Source organism: Physeter macrocephalus, chromosome 15, assembly GCF_002837175.3.
Source record: "Physeter macrocephalus isolate SW-GA chromosome 15, ASM283717v5, whole genome shotgun sequence".
NCBI lineage: Eukaryota > Metazoa > Chordata > Mammalia > Artiodactyla > Physeteridae > Physeter > Physeter macrocephalus.
This window is the reverse complement of record NC_041228.1, coordinates 44,302,328-44,325,551: the sequence shown is the minus strand read 5'-3', so window position 1 is coordinate 44,325,551 and position 23,224 is coordinate 44,302,328. Positions and strand designations below refer to the sequence as shown.

General features: G+C 37.5%; 1 protein-coding gene across 5 annotated transcripts in view; it reads right to left on the bottom strand.

Moving 5' to 3' along the window:
• The window catches only part of RUNX1T1 (RUNX1 partner transcriptional co-repressor 1), a 139,426-nt gene that overhangs the window by 2,512 nt on the left and 113,690 nt on the right, over nucleotides 1-23,224 (bottom strand). For all 5 annotated transcript variants that reach the window (XM_007111486.4, XM_007111485.3, XM_024115888.3 and 2 more), the window contains 3 exons: nucleotides 15,861-15,929; nucleotides 10,627-10,817; nucleotides 1-1,357 (listed from right to left, as the gene is read on the bottom strand). The exon at nucleotides 1-1,357 is cut by the window's left edge and continues 2,512 nt beyond it. In XM_007111486.4, coding sequence (XP_007111548.1) covers nucleotides 1,082-1,357; nucleotides 10,627-10,817; nucleotides 15,861-15,929 — 536 coding nt within the window. In that variant the 3' untranslated portion in view covers nucleotides 1-1,081. The remainder of the gene's footprint in view (nucleotides 1,358-10,626; nucleotides 10,818-15,860; nucleotides 15,930-23,224) is intronic.

Genomic DNA, 23,224 nt, shown 5'->3' with positions numbered 1-23,224 from the left:
TAAACTACAACGCGTCTTCACAGTCGTCCAGCACGTTTACAAGAAAAACACCATTGGGAAACCTCACAGGACAGAAGTGTTTTAACACCAAGAGAACTACTAGTTTTTAATTAAAAATCCAAACAGGGTGGGGTTGAAAAAATTTAGAAAGGGGCTGGAGCCGGAGCCATCATTTTTAAAAATTATTTTTCAATATAAAATGAATGAGCTGGAATAGACCCAATGTCTTGCTCTGTGGAACCTTGCAAAAGTGAAGAAACGTTGAGGGCTGTTTAGGGCAGCTGGCTGGTGTCAAAGCTGCCAGGATGCTAATAACTGCAGGCTGAGTCTCTTACTTCTGTGTGTGTGTGTATATATATATATAAAGGAGCCTTTTGTGTTATGGCATTTTTTTCTTGCTGCTGTATTCACATATCCCACTGCAAATCATCTTTCATTTTTCCTTCTGTTGACCTGGATATTCTTTCTTTTCAGAAACAGGAAAAAAAACCGAACATCTGTGTCTCCTTCCAATATGCTACACATCTGCGCGTTTTGTGGCGGGTCTTCAAAGTTCAGTTAGCAACCCACGGACGCCATTCATCTTCTCGTTAAAATGTCTACTGCTGTAGCCAATGCTCATGCCCTTGAGGGTTTTCCTCTTTTTTTCCATTATTGTATATAAAGAACATTGTGACTTTTAATGTTAGCATTTTTGCTTTCAACAGCAATTAGCAATCTCTTGGTTTGCTGTTTGGTAAAGCATCGGTTAATGAGGTCATCTAGTTTAAAATCCCAGCTACTGGAAAATAACAAGGAGGAGGTCAAATCTATCATTTCATGTTATATTTTCTGCTCTCTTTTCAGTTCTCTAAGGAAAAGAAATCTTTGTTATCCACAGTAAGTCATTACGACCCGTTACTGGCCCTCTGTTTTACTAACGCCTCAAGATACAGTTAGGTTCTCTCTTGCTGAAATACTGAACCAGGATAGTTCATCTATAAACAAACAAACAAACAAAAACAACTTTGAGCATCTGAGGATGAGGAATTGGTTTCACGTTGGTTGTGTTGTCTTTCCTCTGACAGTTCTGAGTGCACATCTAACGAGGGGTTGTCTCTATGGTGGAAGGGGTCCCCGGGGTAGTCGACCTCGGGGTGGCTGCTGGTGGTGTGTCCATCGGGCTCCCGGCCCCGCTGTTAGGTGTGACGGAGGAGCTGACAGCAGGCGTATCCCCCTGCTGCTGGGCTTGCAGGGTCTGTCCACAGATGTGGTGGTGCTTCTCCCAGTCTTTGTGCTGGCAAAACGAGCCACAGTATCGGGCTGTGTTACAGCCGCTGCAGGTTTCACTCGCTTTACGGCCACAATTCCAGCAACTCTATTGGAGAAGGCAGAAGAAAGTGAAATCTCAAATTATTACACTGACCAGGCTAAAGTCTAAGGAAATATGCTAGGCAGCACTACCCCCTTATTTTTAAGAACTATAAGAATGAAAAATCCAGGTGTGTATGTGTACACACACTAAACACCCTGAAGATGCAGGTTTTGGTGTAACTGCCCAGACTTTTCTGCCAAAAACTATTATGACATCTAAACAAACTGGTTGAAGCTCTTTTCCATTTTTACTATAAAACCCCTTCCCTTTAGGTTTAGTTATAGTCACATCTAAATTCTCTGTTCACCCATACCAACAACTGCTACATCTAAATTTTCTTTCTAATACAACTACCACCATGGAAAGACTCAAAGATAGCACTCCTGGCAGAAGCTTCTTCCTTCTAGACACTAACAGGAACCACAAAGGGACTATGCAGATGCTCTATTAGAGTCAAAGGAATATAATGGACTAGATAGAGGATTCTATCCTCTGCTCTACCACAGACCAGAAAAAGTAGGGCATGTGTTTAGTTCTTCCCACTGCAATCAGTTATTCACTGTACCTGACAACCAAATGGTAGGAAAGTCTCGAAACAATCCCCTTTACTTCAGCTCCCTGGAGATTGGATCCTTGGTTTGTTTTTCCTCTGATATACTCTAAGCACCCACAACAGTGCCTGATATATCAGGTGCTCAATAAATATTTGTGAGGTTTTAGGACCCTAGCAAGCCTACTGCCAATCTCCACTGGTGCTTTCCAAGAAGTGAGAAAAGCAGAAATGAGGCTGCCTCTGAGATAAAACACATTGTGAATCTGGGGACAGACATACTAGAGATGGAAGAGCCCCTAAGTGGGACAGATCCTGGGGAATGAGGGAGTGTCAGGGAGGAGACTAACAATGACAGTGCCCTAAGGACCCTTCCAGGAGGAGGGGGACCCTCAGGAAGCCAACTTGAAACGTTTGTGCTTCCTTTGGCAAGACCATCCCCATTGTGAAATGTTATAGCAAGTGATCTTAGCTTTTACCATTAATCCTTTTATCCTGTATCTTCCTTGGTTTTATTTTCTTGCAAAACAAACTTCCAACTGTAATCTGGTAACCCCAACCAGCTGACAGTATGTAGTTGTGTCACAGTTAAAATACATTTTTTAAAGCCCTGATATATATGGATATTAAAAATTTCCCCACTATGTTCCCTGCAATTATTTTGCTTTCAGCATGTTGGTTGTGTGGCTTAAGGTGGGCTCATAAGCCTATAAAAAATGCCCCAGTGGAATGCCAGCCCATCACCCTGGTCTGTGTATGGCTTTACCACTGTGCAAAATATGCAAAGCAAATTTTAGCACTCATTCTAATTTGGCTAAAAACTAAAGGAGCGCCTAGAGTCTTTCAAGTGCTGGAAGCCTAAAAACTCAAGAACTACAGCTTAAAATTTTTAGAAAGAGCTCAGCCCTACGTTCATATTTCTTTACCATTCAGAAATTATGGCCCAATGAAGGGAAAAAAAATTAAAACTTTAAGATCTCAAACTCTGGCCAATGGAAGGTGTTTTAAGTGAACATAGCTGAATAAATCTAGTAGCTTGATTTATATGTTAATCTCATAAATAAAAATGGAATTAGAATTAATAGTACCAGAACAAAGTAATTTTTTTTCCTACTTCCATTTAATTTAGCCAGGAAAATATCTCAAAAAATATGTACCTCTGATCAGAAGCTTCATTACCAAAATTAGAAGCCCTTCTTTCTCAAAATTAATTCAATCTTACTGCAAGGACAAATGGTTCCAAAAAGGCCTGAACATACATGGGCCTGGCTCATCCTCCAGAGCAGCGAGGTACGACACTCATCACTCAGGGAAGTTTACTTCCTTGAGCTTTAGGCATTTAGAATAATGCCAGCTGGATCCTGGAACAAACTCAGAAATAAGTGAAATTCCTAAATTACATCAGAAAATCCCAATTAGAGAACACAGACCCAGATCCAAAACAATATTTTAAGGAAATTAAACATCTAATCTGAGTTAAGTGGCTTCTTTAGGAAATACCCTGGTGTGAGTCCTATCCGCTTTCTGGCAGAGGCACATCTTGGCAGACACAAGGCAGTAACTGCCCAGTTCTCAATGGCTCCTTCAGATTGAAATCAGATGTAGGCAACCTTCTCAATTTAAGTTGATTAAACACACAGACTAAACCAGGTAATTACAAATGCATGTGTTGGGGAATGGAAAGAGGAGACAGAATGGGGACTTCTTTATTTTTTAAAGTGTTTTCAAAGATGGGAACAATTTTACAAATAAAAACGTGGAATTGCGCCAAATATAGAAACAGATGTTTTGGATTATGAAGCTGCTGGGAATGGAGCCTTTTTGCCTAGCATCTCTGGATTCTGACCCAGGATTCAAGGGCTCTGGCTAGTTTTACCTCCATTCCCACTCCGAAGTTGTTCAATCCCATTCATTTTACCAGCCACCACTGAGACAAAAACAACCTTTGACTTTAGGAAGGTGCAACAAAGAGCAATTCAAATGAGCTGGTGGGAAAAAACCTGCATATTTTTATTGCTGTTGACATTGCTTTGCCATGAATGTATAGGGAACTTTAGCTCAAGTGTTCAACCAATGGAAATCCTCAAAGTGCATATTCCTTTTTAAAAGTTCATTAGAAGACAGACACAGCAATTTCTATTAATTTCTCCTGGGTGGCTCTACCAAATTTCCTGTTAACTAATCCATACCTGTAAGACTGATGCCTGACCATTGGCACTCGGCCTCTCAACCATCACTTCTGGGAACTGTGCAATGTGCAGAATCTTATGAGTACTCTAATTTTAACCATTTTAAGTTTCTAAGCTTTCTGCCATTCACAAAGGTGGAAACTGCAAATTGTGTATGATACCCAGGGGTGTATCTGTACGGCAGGGATTAAGGTGGTCAATGGCTTAATCTAATTTTACATTTTTCAATTTGTGCTTTTCATATTCAAGCTAGTATTACCTGACAGTTGCTTATTTCTTTCATTCATTCATTCATTTTTCATATAACTGAGTTTCCCTTTCAGTCCTCTAAGCAATGATGCTGGTGACTGAATTACCAAAATAGTACAGAAGTCTCGAGAATACCATTTCATAGCAAATTTCATTCCCAAAGCCCATGGCACTTTATAGTCTCCCTTTATTTGTGATAATATTCTTCCCTTTTCAGCATAAGGAATGTTTTCCTCCCTATTATGGGAATCAGCAATTGGCCAAAATTAGGCTAGGACTCAGATGAAAACTAGGAGGCAGAACACAACCCGCCCTTTTCTAAATGTACTGGTACTACATAGGGAAGTGGAAATGATGAGTTGAAGCTTTTGGTGCCAAAGCTGCATGTCAAAGATTGTTGATACTTGTTTCATACCAGCAATTCTTTTTTGTCCCTAAGAACAAAATTTTTTCCTTCATCTTGTTATTTTAGATACAGAGAGAATGGTCTTTCTGTCCTACCAGCAAAATAATATCCTTTCTGGTTCTTACTGTTGGAAATTCCTTTTACCAGAAACAAAACATTTTCTCCTAAAAAGTTTCTCCAGGTCCCACACACCTATAATTATCCAGAAAAGCCCTTGCACGCAAGTGATGTTCAATGAATAAAGTAGAATGATTATAATTAAAATTCCCCAAATGTAAATAACTTTTATAGTAAATGATTTGCCTAGATATGAAATTACATAGGCAAGGTTTGATTCACTCAGGTCTTTGCACTGCAAACCAAATACTCTTTCCAAAATGCCACACTTTGCCTATTTCAGATCTTTCTTATAGCCTGTTTTGGCAGGAATAAGGTTAGGAGGGCACTTCAATCCTGAAAGTAGACAGAGGTTGGACCAGGAAGTTGGAACACCAAAGACAAGGTATCATGGTGTGTAATGGAAATGGCTTCCAATTTTGAGTGGCTTCAGTCACCCTTTCTTGGTTTTTCACTTCCAACTATATCACTTAGTGGCTTCAGAACTACAGGTAAGTTACTTAACCTCGTAGAGTGACAGTACCTATAAAGTAGGAATCATAACGATAGGGTTATTCAGGATTATGTCAGTGCTAACTAAAGTGTCCTGATGTTCGGTGGGTCCTGAATAAATGGCAGGAACTAACACCACCTCCTCCTCTTGGCACTGGCTGAAAGCAAATGAGACTACATACCATCTCTGCATGGCACAACCTTTACAATTAGAGAGCTCGTGGCCCTGTGCCTCCCTTGATAGGCATTGACAGCTACACAGAAAAAACATGAGCTTACTTCCACTTGTACGTCATTAGGGGCCAGTTACTTTTTCTCCTTCCTCGCTGCCCTCAGACCTTCTGAAGATTTACCACTACTGACCTTTCCCCCATTCCTCCTTTTTTAAAAAAACTTCCCTTATTGAAAGTCCCTCTAACTTTGGTTTCAAGATAATAAAATTCTGTTTCTTATACTATAACCTCTTCCTCTTCTAGTTTTTCATTTTCCCCTAAATACTTGGCAAGGAGGGAAGTTGGCATAAAGAAAAGAAATATCCTTTCCTTCCTACACTCTCCCTTGGCAGCCATGGTCTTAAACCATTAGCTGTAAGAAAATGACTCTCAAACCTTCCTCCAGCCTTCATTTCCTTCCTGAGCTGCTGTCTCTTATTTTCAATTGCCTGTTCTGTAGTCCCACCAGGATGCTCCTCTGTCACCCAAGTCAGTAATCCCTAAACCTGACTCTGGTGTGGTCCTTTTAAGTCACTGGCAATGCTCAGGCCAACGACTTTGTCATCTCATTGGAAACTCCCCTGAAACCTCTCAGTGCCAAACCCTTACAGACCCTGCTTCCCCCATGGTCTCCCTTCCTTTCCAATCTCACGGTTACTATTCTTTCCCTGCCCTTCCTGTTAGAATAGCTTCTTAATTGTTTTTATTTTTTCTCTCTCTCTTACATACTCACGCTGCTCTTTTTAAGGTGACTTGTTTATGAAATACTTCTACTCATCTTATTTGTACCTCTCAACCACCTTGCAAAGTGAGTCATAAACATTATCCCAGTTTTATAGATGAGAAAACCAAAGTTCCAAGAGGTGAACCACTCCGTATCATTCCAGGCCCAACAGACCACCCAATACACCATGAACATCTATGGATTCAGACAGATGGTCTTTTAATAAATGAAACAAATAAGCAAAAATCTTAGGTAACATAGAATCAGCTCATACTGTGAGAGCTCCAAATTCTTCTGGGGATCGATAGGTCTGATCAGATTGTGAGGCTTTAATGGGAGCCATGCCGGGAGACTGTGTGTAGTAACTGTGTGGTGACTACCTCCTAGTGAATCCACTTAGTCCATCCCCAGAGTCTGGGCCGCACTGCACGGGATCCACTGGGGATGGCTCTATTAATTCTAGAGGGGGTAATGAAGATGAACCTCTCAGAGTGACCTGTTCACACTATTAGGGCTCAGCAGGTTCTGGAAACAAAGTTTAAAGGTTCAGTCAGTGCTTCTGCTTAAGTGCCACAAAACCACCCAATATAAGCGTGTGCACTTCTGCACCTATCTAGGAATAATGAATAAAGACTGTTTCAATCTGGGGGAAAATACCACTTTAGTGGCTTAAACTCGAAACTAACTGTTGGAACAGCACAATTATTTGCTCTCTGTTCGAGGCTCAATTCCAGCCATGTGCTTTGATCCCCTAAGCCAGAACAAGTTACGGATCTCAAAGAGGAGCTGTGGCAGGTTCCTTTTGAAATAGTCCAAATCTAACAATATTCACTGAAAAAAAAGACTCTATATGTTTACAGATAGGAACCAGAAATGAATATAGAAAAAAATAAAACGGTTGAAGATGGCCAGTCACTGAATTTCCTTTCTTTTGATTTATGCTAATTCTTGCATTACATTCTTGATGAAATATGTAATACACGTTAAAAGAGAAAGTACAGAAAATGTCATTTGCTTGTGTCTGCCTAAGCAGTCAGTGTCATTCTAACGGTTAGTAATAATGATTATTAGTCTATAAACCAAAGTGAAATTAGAGAACAGGATGGGAATACCCTGAAGGAGTCGAGGGTACTGCCGTGTGGCTACTAAAGAAGTGGCCTGAGAGGCAGGCACCTGGGCTGAGGGTCAACATGCACTCTCCTGGTTTTCACATTAGACAGCATAAACTATTTAGGCCTTTGTGCTCTATCTGCCCTTTCCAATCTACAGAGGAAATCTGTCTGTCTAGTTGAATTAAATAATTGATTTGAACTTCTTAAAATGTTTTAACTTTTGTTGTTTATGCACAAAAAAAAAAAAAAATGAAGAAAGGTTACCTTTCACAAAAAACCGCTGGGCAGATCAAAGCCAGTAAGTTTTTAAAGGTTTAATGCTTAAGGAAGATCACCTGATGTGTACACCCCAAACTCTGCATGTCTACTGAAAAACCACAACTCTCTCCCTTCCTTGTCAGCTGACCAATCATCAAATCCTGCCCATTTTATCTCACGGGTTCAATTTTCTCCACCCCCAGCACCACTGCCAATCATCTTCATCTTCATCTCCTTCCTCATCTGTCTCCTGAAACAGATCGGTCCCTCCTTTTCATTTCCTCTCATCTCTCTCCACACTGCAGCCTGAGTGATCCTTCCAAAACACTCATCAGCCACAGTCTTCCTGTTTTCAAAGCCTAGCAAAGCTTGCCTTCCCATCTTCCCTGAACGAAGGCACTGACGTGCGCATGGCCCAAAAAAGCAGTGATGAGGCCATGTGGGGGTGGGGTGGGAGGTGGGTGGAAGGTGGCTGCTGAACAGCTCCTGATTATCCTTAAGTATCAGATGAAACAAAATTTTTTTCCCAGAAGCCTCTGCACTAAACTCTACTAAGATTCACAATTTAGTGATATGACTCTTCTAATGAATTACACAGTGAACAAGAAGGTAGGAACCACTGTATCTTCAGTGCCTAGTGCTGTCCCCAACATAAAATAATTTGCTATTGACAGAATAAATAAATAAATGGATATAATTTAGAGTAATATGTATCAAATAACAAACTGCCCTGGGCAGGTTGCAAACCTGATTTTTAAAAAAATGTCCACAGGGTACAGTTTTAAAATCTGTATCCAAAAATGACCTTCATGATGCTTATTTCATTGTTCTGGAACAATGTAAGGACTGACAGCATGCTGAGAGCTCCATCGTGGATCCTGCCAACCCCTAGCTGCATGACTAGCCATGTGAGCTTCCTCACCTGCAACATGATAAAATGATTACATCTCAAGGTTCTAGCCACCGTACGAGATGAGAAGAGCAAAGCTTTTAGAGGTTTAGTGGTTTTCTTGAAATCACAGAATTATAAGAGATGGAGCCAGGAATTAAATGTGGCTCTCTAGCTCCCAAACCTTTCTTCCTAGCATAGTCTACTTTAAAATCCTTGAGAAATGTCACCGAAGACAAGGGTAGTGCTATTAAAGATCAGTTTCTCGGGGCTTCCCTGGTGGCGCGGTGGTTGCGCGTCCGCCTGCCGATGCAGGGGAACCGGGTTCGCGCCCCGGTCTGGGAGGATCCCACATGCCACGGAGCGGCTGGGCCCGTGAGCCATGGCCGCTGAGCCTGCGCGTCCGGAGCCTATGCTCCACAACGGGAGAGGCCACAACAGAGGGAGGCCCGCATACCACCAAAAAAAAAAAAAAAAAGAAGATCAGTTTCTCAAGATACCCAAAAAGAATGAAAGAAAACAGTTACTTTAGAAGATCACTCATATCTAGGTTACTTCATCCTATCTACTATTTCTAGTTACTGCTTGATACACCATATTTTTATAATGCTCAATACCAGTGTCAAGCTCATATATTTTTCTGGATAAAATATTAGAAATAAAGGTACACAGCTTATAGATACTAAAGAAATACAGCATTATTAGTCAAATATAAAGACTTAATTCTCAATTTCTCCAAGATATTTATCTTTAGAATTTAGTGACCTATAAAATACTCTTAACATGCATAACAGCCCTAAAACGTTCAGTGATAATGTTTTAATGATGGCAACAACTGTGCCTCACAGTATTACTAACTTGAATAGAGCAGGACAAATTCTGTCCAAAAGATGCTAATAAAATTTGTGTTTTCTTTCAAAAAACACAAAGTCTTTAAGTACCTTAGCCATAAGATGCCAGTAAAATTGAATTTATGTCTAGTTTAATTCAACAATGGAAAAGTCTGCAGTTAAAGGGTAGATACACTTCCCTTTGTCCCTCTTTTCCCGAGAAACTTTCAAATGTTGAAAATCAATTGCTTTTGTCCCCTTGCTATTCATCTGCTACACATTAAATAGAAACTCTGGGTATCGAATAATTCCCACAGGGTCTTTCATCTACAGACAAGCCTGGTACAAATTAAATTCTTACTCTCCTTCACAAATTGTAGATATGTGTTTTAGTGGACCGTTGATTTATCAGCTTATGCTGTTGCTAGTTCAGCATGGTGTGACTAGCCAGCTATAGTCCTTATCTAAGGGTCCTTTGGGTTGGGGATTGTGGTGCTGTGTTAATTAATGCATTGCGTTACCATGTTGCTCTGACTTTAGTCTCTGTTGAAAAGGCATTCTGTTAGACACTGTGTTTTAGTTACTTCCCAGATCCTTCCACCATTTAGGCTATGTGTGTATGTGTTTTAAATATACTGTAATAACACTAAATAATATTACCTCTGGCAGTGATGTTATGCTATGAAATGACCATCATAATGGTTATTACAAATAATGTGCAAAAACAGACTGTGCAGAAGATCTCTTAGAAATGTTTAATTGATGCAAGCCTTGGTTTAGCATTGGACTTCAGAAACAGTAGTTAAGGAAGTGACTTTGATCCCTGGCCTGCAGTATGTCTTCAGACTACACAGCTTACACAGGGTCTCTCTCCTCAATCCCAGCTGTTAGAAGGAAACCACACACATATGCTAACACACACACAACAGAGTTCTGAATCTAAATAGTGCTAGGAAGTTCTAAGAATTTCACTTTAATCTGTTACCCACCAAATATATTAAAAACCTTTTTTGGCAGTTGCTCTTTTAGGCCTTTAATAAAAACAAAATTTGATCAGCTCTTGGTCAACTCCACAAGTGCCAAGCCTCTCCAAATTACTCCAATTTCCACCGCCCCCCCCCCCCCGCCAAAGATTCGTTTGTCTCAACTCCAATATCCGCCTTTACCTGTGATCTCCTGAAATCGAAAAGGCCCGCCCTCATTAACGGAAGCATCTCCCCAGGGAGTCTCCATCCGCGCCTCACCTCACTCGAATCTTCCTGCTGGTTGATGACAGCGAGAGCGTCCTCCGCCGCCTGCCGCTTGGCCTCGGCCACAGTGCGCTCCATCTTGGCGCGCTCCGAGGTGATCATATCGTGCGCCTTCCGCTCGGCCTCTGACACGGCCTTCTGCAGCTCCGTCATCGCCTGCCGCTTCACCTCGTTGACCGCCTCCTCTGCGTGCCAGGCGGGCCGGACCGGACAAGAGAACAGCTCTCTGTTAGCGCGGGACCTGGGATACTGATCGCTGTTACACAGAATGCTAGACAACACGCATGACTTTCATCCCAATTATTGGGCAGTTCTTCCGACTGTCTAAAGAACCACATTTTGGAAATTCATTTTAAGAGAGCAAAGGGTGAGATTTTTTCCTTTAATTTACACTCCTGGGAATATCTTTTAAACTACTGTAGCATCACTACAACTTTTCTACCAAACTAGTACCCCGGAAAGGATTCTGAGACCAGACTAAGTAGATAAAAGGTGAAAATAACCACAAGAAACCTGCCTGGATAATTCAGACATATGAAGAAGGTGTTTTGCCACAATGCAATAGGTTAATATGAACACAGGGAGTACAGGGGTAAAGCTTTCAGGGAAAGAGAGGAAGGGAATAGATTTTACACAGACACATATGTAAATGCAAAGTTATTTTGCTAGTAAAAGATACAACACAATAATGAAAAGGTATCTCATAACAATTAATTTAATGCAGACCTTTTAAAGAAAATTGAAGATGAAACATACAGGAGATCCAGCTTTTCTTTTTCTTGTCATTTCCTGAGTAATGTGGACATATGACTCTACAGACTAAATGATAGGGATTTAAAAAAAAATCATTTTCTCATTTCCAGACTTTCAGCTGTTGTCCATCCACTGAATCAAATATAAACAGTCTTGCATAACCAACCGTTGCACTAGACAAATATAATTGAATCATACTGCAGGCCAAAACAATCAGGCCTGACTACAAACCTGCAAGGTGTCAAATTAGCTCTTTATTTTGGGCTGTGGAAAGGGTGCAAAGATTTGACTAATGTGCAACATAAGATTGACAACTAAAACAAGTAATTTCCATTTAAAAAAATTAACTGTTCTAATTAACAAGGGAAAATATCCTCCCCCGAATTAGTTTATCTAATTTTCATCTTTATTCAAAGCAAAATGACAATGATTAATTGAAAATTTAATAAGCAGTAATTATTAACTTGGCAAACCTACTACCAATTAACACTCTATTAAAACTAATTATGACATGTTTCATTCAAGTGTTTGCACTTAATTGTTTCACTCACTTGAAAAGCACCTTAATTAAATGTTCTGTTTAATTAAAAACATAGATTCCTAATAAAAATGTTTTACTGTAGATTAAAAATGTTGAGATGCAAATACTCCTATAGTTCCTTAAATTTCTATAGTTATATTTCACACATCCATAGTTCATGACTTGAGGATCATGAAAAGCCCTCCACTAATAATTAACCATGGTGACTTTTGTAGCCTCCACCATTTTCCCAGAATTATTTCTGAAGTTTGTTCATTCATTTGTAATTACTGTCTGCTAGATTTTATAAACTAAATTATAGGGAAAGATCCAGACTGGAAATATTAACTAAAACATGTTAAGCCTTTGTTGGTTGCTTTAAGATATGTATTTAAAATCTGAAAACAGCACTGCACAGAGCTGGCAGCACCTTCTTCACCAGGAGGTGAAAAGATGCCTTTATTATCCTATCATAAATGACTTGGGGCACCAGGGAGGCACTGCCCTTCTAACTATACAGTCAGGGTCTAATTTGGTTTGAATATTCAAGGTGAATTAAAATTCTATGTAAGTGGTAATACAGGACAATAATTTTTGCTTACGATCAAAGCTGTAGCTTGACTAATTGTATATGCAAATCAGGCAATTTATATTTAAATTATGCATTCCTATTCTAATCCCACAGGCACCTACAGATCAGCAAAGAGAATTGGTAGGACATGTGCAAGGTGCTTGAATATTTATTACCAACTGCAAACATTCACTGATCGTTTGAAAAAGAAATATACTGAAGAAAACAGTTGCAATTTAAAAACTATATTTATGGTAGGCTTTTTCCAATTTTATAAAGACCTTTAAACTTCAGAGTGTGTTTTGTTATCTATGCGGTTGCTTTTAAAAATACTACTTTTAGGGGAAAACTGATATGGCCTTCGACATTTGTTAGGACTCCAAATATTTAATATGTATATCATCATATTATTATATTGTATTATTAGGATTCCATGCAAACTTTGAATAGGGTCTGTAGGTTAAATAATTGTGTTGTATGAATGTTAATATCCTGATTGTGGTAACTGTACTGTGGTTACATAAGAAAATGTCCTTGTTCTTAGGAAATACACACTAAAATGTTTACGGTAAAGGGACATCATGTCTGCAACTTACTCTGAAGTACTTAGGTGAAAAATATAACGCATAACAGAAAAAGAGGGAAGGAAAGAGGAAGAGAGAAACAGAAGACATCAAAGCAAATATGGTGAAATAGGGAAAATTGGGAGAAAGGTATATGGGATTTATTTATACTATTTTTTGCAACTTTTTCTGCAAGTTCGAAATCATTTCAAAATAAAATGGTGCAAAATATTACGTGATGTACTTTCAAGCACAGGATATACTTTTTGCAATTATAATTTTCTCTGAAAAGAAGATGCATGGGTTATAGTACATTGAATTTTAGAGCTCTGCCCCTTTGATATCTTTCAAATGCTTTAAACTTGATTTTATTTACTTATCTTTTGTCACAAAGGTAGTGTATAATAGTTTCATTGCAAAGACACACTTTATAGGTTTTTTTCCTAGGGAAAAAAAAAATTGCCCACAGCCAATTTTAGACTCTTGCGGGGAAAAGCTTTCAAATTTTAACAGGCTGAGTGTAGATGTCCCATTCTGCCTTTGGTGTTTTCCTCATGTTGGATGCCTTGACACTTCGAACACTAGAAATGCTTTCTAAGAAGCCTATAAAGATAAATATTATAAGCAGTTACTTGAGACTTCCAGGTGAAACTGTCATCTATACTTTAGAGATTCAATATACTCCTTAAAATTTAGCATCTATCCATAGAAAACTATTCCCAAACTGTTTTTATGCAGCAGTTTAGGGATATCACTATCCCTAAGATAGTGATAAGAATACAAATTTATTGGACACTACTTCCAAGTCAGATTTTAGACTGAAGACCTAATGTAGATGGATAGGCACATATTAAAAATATTTGAAACATGGTTTGATAAGGTTTAACCCTTCTTAAAGAATGCATGGACACCTATAAACAAGTATTGCTCTTTCCCTCCTCTCAGAGTCCCCACAATGCAAAGTACACCCAGAACTGGTTTCAGAAACCCACCAAACAGTGAAGAAAAATAATAGTGGACTCAATAGATTACAACATGTCAAGTTAAAAAAAAAAACTGATTAAGTGGAAAGTACATAGTGAAGTTTTGAATCTGCTTCCAATTGCTTACAACTTATGGTAGGATTTCCTTTGTGCATAGCTATTCAAGTTGACTTTCCAACAAAGGTGGTATATTCAGAAAAATCTGCTCTCACTTCACAGCAGTCAAACAAAGGCTTGAGTAGATAATAGCACAGAAGGAATTTGGATTGCACAAGACTTCACTGTCAATTTTTCTTTACGAACTATCAAGATTTAACTTAAATACACATAAATAGGGAAATGCAGAGACTCTATCCCTCAACATAAAAAGTCATCCTTGTGCTATCCAAAATGGCAACTCTTTGTACCTATTATTGGGATAAACTGAACTGACAGCTTAAAATTGGGGAAGAAAAATGGTCAGAAGAAAGATGTAGCAATTCCTTCTCCAGGTAGGTGGCACCCAGCACATTTTAACATCTTACGAGTATCCCATGACTATTACCCTGGTAGAAAATCTGCTTAGAGGTGATGCTCTAACTCTGGTAAGACTATACAGATGATACACACACACACACACACACACACACACACACACACACACACACACACACATATAAACCTTAACCTTTAGGCTGAATGGATCTACCTGATTTGTATACTGGACATGCAAGAGATCTTTCTCCGGTTCTTAATCTACGCTGCTATACTGTCACACTTACAAAAAGAGTTATTTCTTAGAAAATTTAAAAAACAACCACAAAACTCGAACAAGAGCCAAGGGATCAGAGTCACCAAGTTGCACAGAACTATAGACATAGCTGTGTCAAATCAAAACCCAAATAGAAATCTTCTGTGGGAAAAAAACCCTTTCCTCCTTGATTGGGGTTCTCAGCCCTATACCCGTCTGATCGTCTGCAGAAACAGCATTTTCCAGTTTCTCAACTCAGACAAACTATTTTAACAGTTGGAGTTATAGTAGCTCAAAGCCACATTATGTGTTTGCAATGTCATTTTTAACTCTTGAAACAGGTTTGTGCTTTATCTCCTGAGTCGGTTTCTTTTTAAAAATAAGGTTTTGGCTCAACTTTTATAGTGCTGGTGTTCTACCAAGATTCTGCAGATCTGAACTTCTTTAAGCCCAAAAAGTCAATGAGTCATCAGAAACTTAAATCTACTTCAAAATGTAGAACAATATCCCCTAATGAAAATCAGATAGTATACATGGAAAGGAAAAATAGAAATTTAACAACTTTGTCCTTTAACTTAATTTAGTTCTGGTCATTGAATATTAATTAGCACAGAAGATCACCTTTAAAAACTGGTTGTAACCATAAAAGTTCTGAGAGCCTCAGCAAGTGAACTAGATTTGCTGTGATACTTTTAAAAAGAATTCAGGAGATATATGTCAATTATACCCCAATTTAAAAAAAAATTAGAAGAGAAGGCTGAAGTAAAACACCAGACTTTGTTTTCATGAAGGAAAAATTGCATGCAATCTGAGACCTCAGGCTTCCAGCCTGAAACCATTATAGCCCCTGAAAAATGGGGTTTATAACAGAAGCATCACCAGACTCTCATTACAGTAGCACTAGCAGATGCTACTAAAATAAAAACTATTTCATGTTCTAATCAGGCCTGGTTTAAGAATATTCATCAGGATTTTTAAATTTTGTGTGTGTGGGTTTGTTTTGTTGTTGTTAGCAGTAAAGTCCCTTCTTGTCATTCTTCACGTCACTTCATTAACAACTGCACACAGCTGCCAGAACACTAAATTCGTGTTTTTAAACAATTCTTACCAGCTTTCTTCCAGATCTCCTCTGGCACATATCCAGAAGCAGGCCTGTGAAGGAATTCCCGATGTGCATCTATGAAAAGGATAAAAATCGGTGGAGAGAGGAGGAAAGCACCATAAGCACTGTTATGTCATTACACAGGGTAGAAGCAAGCAATGCCCACTATCTCGGCTTCCCCACAGAAACATAGTTTTAACAGGCTGGGCATTTCACTTCTAAAAAATAAACAAAAATAGCAAGACCAGTCATCAGAGCACAAGGAAAACAGGTCATTGGTCTGAATGCCTTGTATGCTCAAAGCCAAAACAACTCTAAATATTTCATTATACAATATGATATTTGGGAACGCTGTTCCCAACACTCCTTAAGTGTGGGAATTTCTATGGGTATATTTTATTTTATTAAAGAAAATAAACTGTATCTGGTAATTTTCTTTTTTATTCAAAGTCAAATTGGTAGTTAGAAAGTCAAATGTTAGGGTAACATAATTTTCACACAGCTCTGATTCTACCACCTTTCAATAAATAGTGAGCCTGACTCCATGGCTAACCGGCTCTAACACTTAATTACTTTAAAAAATCTTGATAAGCATTAAAAATTCTCACAAAAATTAGATCACATGGATTTGACATGGATGGAAGCAAGAAAGGATCATTAGAATGGATTCACAGATAGCCAGCTGACCAAATATAACTAGTACATGACATGCTTTCCGGAAAAAAAAAAAAAATTAAGTTCCACTTTAAGTGAAATGCTGTGCTTTTATGCTGGCCAAATTTTAAAAGTTAGAGAAAACGGATCATAATAAAGCTGATGTAGGAATGCTCACCTCCAAAATAACATCTTCATGAAAATGACATGAAACCCTTTATATATGTTTTTATATATGCTTGAAAGTAAAGTGTACAGTCTTTCAGAGATAAAATATGCACTAAACTTCTTCCAAACTGGATTTTCAAATGAAAGTCTATGTATTTAGAAGTTTGAGGGGAAGAAAGAAAAATCATTTTAACTTTTATAAATATAGCAATCTTTCAACCCATGATAAATTTCAAATAATTGAAGTTTTCTCTACATGTATAAGAAATGTTAAGTAGCAGACTTTTTAAAGAATACTTTAGCTAATGTATGGTGAAGATCAAAACAAATTCAGTCCAGTTTTCTATATTTTATGGAGCTACAGGATGAGAAAAGCACAATCAATTTAGCTAAGTATATATCATTTTATATTTGAATGCCTTAGACACATTTGAATATTTTGAATCCTTCGAGGGTACATAGATTATCAGTTGGCCAGAACATAAAATTTCCACAACTATTGTGAATTAGCAAAGCCTTATTATAGCTTAGTGAAGGGCATATGGAAACTCTCTGTACTATCTTTGCAATGTTGCCTTAAGTCTAAAATTATTCCAAATATAAAAAGTTTATTTTTTAAAGTTTACATTATAATTTTATGACTACTTGATAATCAAATGGACTGGAAATACCCATGCATTCTCATGTACATATTCATTTCTATACAGTAAATGATGAAAAGCAAAATGTCTTTATTTAAGTAATTTTCATTTGCTAAAAAGCTTGATAAAACCATTTGATGCATATACGACTTCAAAGAAATATCACGTGGCTAATTAGATTTGTCAAGATTACCTTTCACATCATTATAAAGAAAGTGCAGTCAAGTTCAAGTTCACATTTAGCCACATGACACAGTGAAACAGAGATTTACTTAAGACAACTTTTAGACATTTATTTTTAGGAGAAAAGACTTTGGCTTAAGAATAGCTTACTGGATAAGAATAGATTTGTAAAGTCTGAAGACAAACAGAAAAAAAAATGCTTTCTCCACAGCAGCAAAAAAAAGAAGAAAAAAATTTTTTTTTCCATTTATTGGGTTAAGGAAAGAGTTATAACTTTATAAAAATTATTTTTAATGGCCTATTATTATTATAGGGAACAGGAAAAGTGATGTTAAGTTATCCAAATACTAATTACCAGCCCTAGGCTGCACAGGCAGAAGAGTTAGTTCTAAAGCCCAGAGAAGGTGAATCTTGGCTTTGCCACCTGCACTCCCTGTGACACTGGGCAAGTTAGTTTCTCCATGTCTCAGTCACCACATCTGTAAAGTGGGGACAATGCTATCACATTTGAGATTGCTGCTGTGAGGACTCAGTGAGGTACTTCCTACTACATGCTTGGCATGGCACATCCTAAACTCTGATTAGATGTTAGTGCTACTCCCATCATTATTATTTAGCAGGTTGCCCAGTAAGAATGGATATACAGTCATCCTTTGGTATCTGAAGGGGATCAAGATCTGAGGCTGTTCAAGTCCCTTCTATAAAATGGCATAGTGAATAGTGCTGCTCCGAACATAGAGGTGCATGTATCTTTTTGAATTGCAGTTTTATCCAGATATATACCCAGGAGGGAAACAGAAACAGACTCACAGACATAGAGAATAGACTTGTGGTGGCCAAGGGGGAGGTTGGGTGGGGGAGGGATCGATTGGGAGCTTGGGGTTAGCAGATGCAGACTATTATATATAGAATGGATAAACAACAAGGTCCTACTGTATAGCACAGGAACTATATTCAACAACCTGTGATAAACCATAATGGAAAAGAATTGTAAAAAGAATGTATATATATCTATAACTGAATCACTCTGCTGTACCACAGAAATTAACAACACTGTAAATCAACTACGCTTTAATTTAAAAAAGAAAAAGCATGGTATTTGCTTTGGATGCTAATTTGTTTGCTACACACATCCTTTCCTATACTTTAAATCATCTCTAGATTACTTATAATTTATAACACAATGTAAATGCTATGTAAATAGCTACCAGCACATGGAAAATTCAAGTTTTGCTTTCTGGAACTTTCTGGAATTTTTTTCCCCAAATACTTTTGATGTGTGGTAGGTTGAATCCATGGATGTGGAACCTGCGGATACGGAGGGCCGACTGTATACTTATTTCCTTATTTAAAAAAACTAAGGTGAAAAGAGCACCATAAAGTTTCTCTTTTCACCCAGCACTGACATCCAAAGGGCACAAAACTTTAGACAAAACAAAACCATTGAAGAGGTTTGGATTAAGTAATATACACCAGTAAATTTTTACTCCCTCAGTACATGTCACTTGGGGAGAGAAGTTATGTCTATAGTTAGCAATTCACTGTCTGAACCCTTGATGGGAAGTCCTCAAACTTCTTAGATGATACTTTTATAAATTTTATTCAAACCTCATGAATAGCCCCCAAATTTGCTCAAAGATAGATAATGTACTGGAGTCAACTGTGCACCCACCTTCCCGTGTGCTATACAGTCGGTATAGATAGTGAGGATCCATATGCCATACGGGAAAGTTGTGCTGTATTTCACCTTCTTGGCTACATTTCCCTAGAATTCTCAATGACACGTTGTCATATTCGCATAGAGTCAAACTCCACCTGACTTAGAACCCTGAGAGAAATACCAACTCCAATCAAGCAAAAGTTTTCTTAATCCTATCCTGCTTTATAAAAGAAAGATTTTTTTTCTCAAAATAGCTGCAGAATATAAAGGCAAATAAATTTTTTATATAATACACACCTATTTACATATATATATATATATATACATATTTTACAATACCCCCTCCAGTTCTAAGTTACTGTGTGCTAGCTAAGCATCAGGTGTACCAACAGAAAGAATGAAGTGATGACAGTAGAGGTACTGCTCAGAAACTATTTTGATGCACTGACAAATACTACTTTAATAGCTACAGAAACTGAATGACTAATTTAATATTTTCTCTTCTGATTAAGCAGCAGCAATAACAGAGTCCACATATGCAAAATTGAGTTTAAAAAACCAAAACAAATCCTGAAATTGATCAATATTACAAGAGACAACTTCTCTCTTAAGACTTTCTTATTTTAGATTATTGGTGAATCTAGACAAACTTATGCAAAACAGTCTAAGGCTCAGATTCTGAAGAAGCTAATTTTTAACCATTAAATCTTGACCACCTATAAAATATCAGTTGTTGTAAAACAGATGGTTGTTCTAAAATGTAGTGTTGAAACAAAAACAGAAGAGTCTGTATGAGATGGTTTAAAATGTGAAATGTATACATATGTAACTATTGAAAGATGGAAAAATTATAGAAAAGACCTTATAAATTAAGTTTAGCTGACTTTAGGATGCAAACTGCTTGGGGATGAAAGAAGAGGAGGAGGAGAGCCCCCAGAAGATACAGCTATGAAATGAGGAGACCAAGTCGAAGTGGGGGAAATGTTTTAAGAAATGTGAAAAGATAGAAAAAGCAATCTATGATGTATGGAAGAGATGGAAGATGCACTACACTTACGACAGATGGAGACCTTTGGATACTAGATACAGCAAGGGCCGCCATCAATATACATGAAGGGATGAGCTGATGGCCTTTGGAGAACCAATGTGACCTCACATGACCCAGGACAGCAATGCTCAAAGCTTGGCAGCACCTATGTTATGGCCTTCATCCTGTAGTGGGCAGAATGAGGCTGTGATCATGATAATATCTATTACAGAAACCATCAAAAGAAAGGAAGGGTTAAATGAGTTCATCTTTAGAAATGTTACTTATTTTTGTTTTAAAGGATAATAAATCCAGAAATCTCAACTTTATGTTCAGAAGCCCAACCCAACCTAGAAGCCAAAAACTACACTAGGATTTTCATCTTTAACAATAAAAATACCTAATGCTGTAGGAGGCAACCATCTCTTCTTGTTTTTCAAAGATGGACATATTTAACTAGTAGTCACGTCTTTTTTAACCCAATATACTAAATACAGTAGACTCTTTAAAATACAGTAGGCACTTTACATTAGGAGCTCAGATGCATCGTCTTGAAATGAATTTCATGATGTAATTTAAAAGGAATCAATACAAGTACATAAAATCTGAACTTTTATATGCAGATATACTCTGAATAACTTGTTTGTGGTTTTTATAATCTGATAGTACAGAAGTAGAAAAATATATTCCTTTGGATGGGAGTAAACTATTTTTCTATAGCCCTGTATTATGAATTAGGGTCCCAAAGGTACAATAGATTTACTGTATTTAAGACAGAATTCCCCTTTTCTTGTTTCTGTGCCTATTAAATAAATTAGCCACCTAAACATTACTGCTTGGAAATACTTTTGGAATGAAAAAATACCTAAGAATCTATTATAATTTCATAAACTTGTGTGCCAAGCAATAACACTAATTTTATGTACCGCTCGCTACTCTCTAAACTGTGAGATTGCATGTTAGAAATCATAATAATAGTTATTACTTATATCACATCTACTATGTGTCAGGCACTGTCCCATATGCTGTATAACTATTAACTCATTTAATACAGAAACACCTATGAAATATGTATTGTTACCATCCCCACTTAACAGATGAAGAAACTGAGGCAGAGAGTTACTTGCCAAAGGTCACAAAACAAGTAAGAAGAACCAGGGATTCAGATCCAGACATCTGCTCAAACCCTGTGCCTTTAACTTTCATGCTAGATTTCCTGAGCATTGAGACAGTAATGAGAAACTCTATAATTCAATCATGTGACAGTGATAAAACTTGTCAGCCAAAGGAATTTTAAAATATTAATTTCTCTACCAATTACTTGAGGCAGGAGGTGGTATTCATTCAACAAACTTATGAATCTCTAAGCCTTCTGTGAATGATCAAGTTGATGTATCATTTCATTTAAAACAAAAACATCTTTCTGAGGTTTAAAAAAACAGTTTTTAAATTGTTTAAAAAAACAGTTTTCTAATTTTCTTAAGACTTGGATATTTGGAGTTTTTTCCTGGAAAGCAAGTGAGTTATAATAATAATAACACAAATAATTAAAATATATTATTTCAAGGAAAAGTGTATTATTTCAAAAGTCCTTCAAGATAACAACCTGTTTTTGACTTAAAGAGTCGAAATAACATTATGGACTCAGTGTGTACTCAACTTTAAAACTGTTTAAGAGGCTACCCATTTAAAATAGTCTTTACTTAATATCTGGGGGGAACTCCCAAAATTCAATTAGTAATAGATTAATCATGTTATCTTACCAATCCCTCAAACTGACTTAATACTGTGGATATATTTCAAAAGCGAGAATGGGAATGAGTTTAACAAATACAACACAACAGTCATGGAAGTTACATTTTTCTCTGTACAGTCACCAAATACAATTTAAAATGCTAAAAATGAGTGTATGACTAAATGTTGTCATTGTTTCTAAGATAAGAATGTGACTAGGGCAATATTTTGAACTAAAGATATCTTCTATAACATTATTCTGAAGGTCTCATTTGAGACCAGACAGCAGCTTAAGAATTAAGAGAATCTAGCTAAAAAAAACCACATGTAGAATAATCATAGGATATGGAGCTCTTAGGCATATCCATATGCCTATATCCATAAATCCATATCCATAAATTTATCAATCAATATCCTTAATCCTTTAATTACACACACTAATACATTCGACTCCAAAGCCTAAGAGAAAATCTCAGAAAGCACTTAATGTAAATGATTGTGCCCCATGATTACAAACTACCTGCCTTATTTATAGCCATAGCCCAGCTCACAAGATGGATGGAACTCGAAGACTTCAGGAATCTACTAGCAAAAGACACCAGTGAAATATAACTGCTGGATGCTAAAACTTGCATATTGTGTGGCTCTTGACAGGTTCTCCCTATGGCTGTGGTGAGTTTCTTTAAAACGCAAACTAGGGTTCTGTGTCCCTAAAGAATAGGACTGTTTTAACAGAGTCCCAACAAAGAAATGAACTACTTGTAGTCTCTGAAAAATACAATCTATAAAAGCTGAAAACCAAAGTGATCTTTTACCAAAAATATGAATTCATTAAGCATCATTAAAAGTAACGTAATTTGTGTACTCTTAAGGAGTTTTTAAAACCAAGTTTATTCTTTAGATTACATAACAGGGAAACTAAACCTAGCTTCCCGGAGAACGATGAACACTTGCATCACTAGAATGCGTGACTACAGGTGATTATATGATAATAGTCGTACGTTCAGTGTGCTGAATATAACTCACATAGGTCTGAAATCCTATCCATTTCTGAAATTTTTCTTTTACAATAGACAGCAGATAATATTAATCCTGTCAGTGCAGGGGACTGAATTGAGTGGCCTGCTGGTACGACCACTAGCTATCTCCTTGCCTATCTCTTCCACTAGCTTAAAAGTTCCTCAAAGGAAGGAATTAAGAACATTTTTCCTTTATTACAGTGCCTAGCATGATGCGTGGCACACAGTAAGCCAGGTTCAACAAATAAGCACTGACTCAATGAATTTGTTCAATAGAGCCAGCT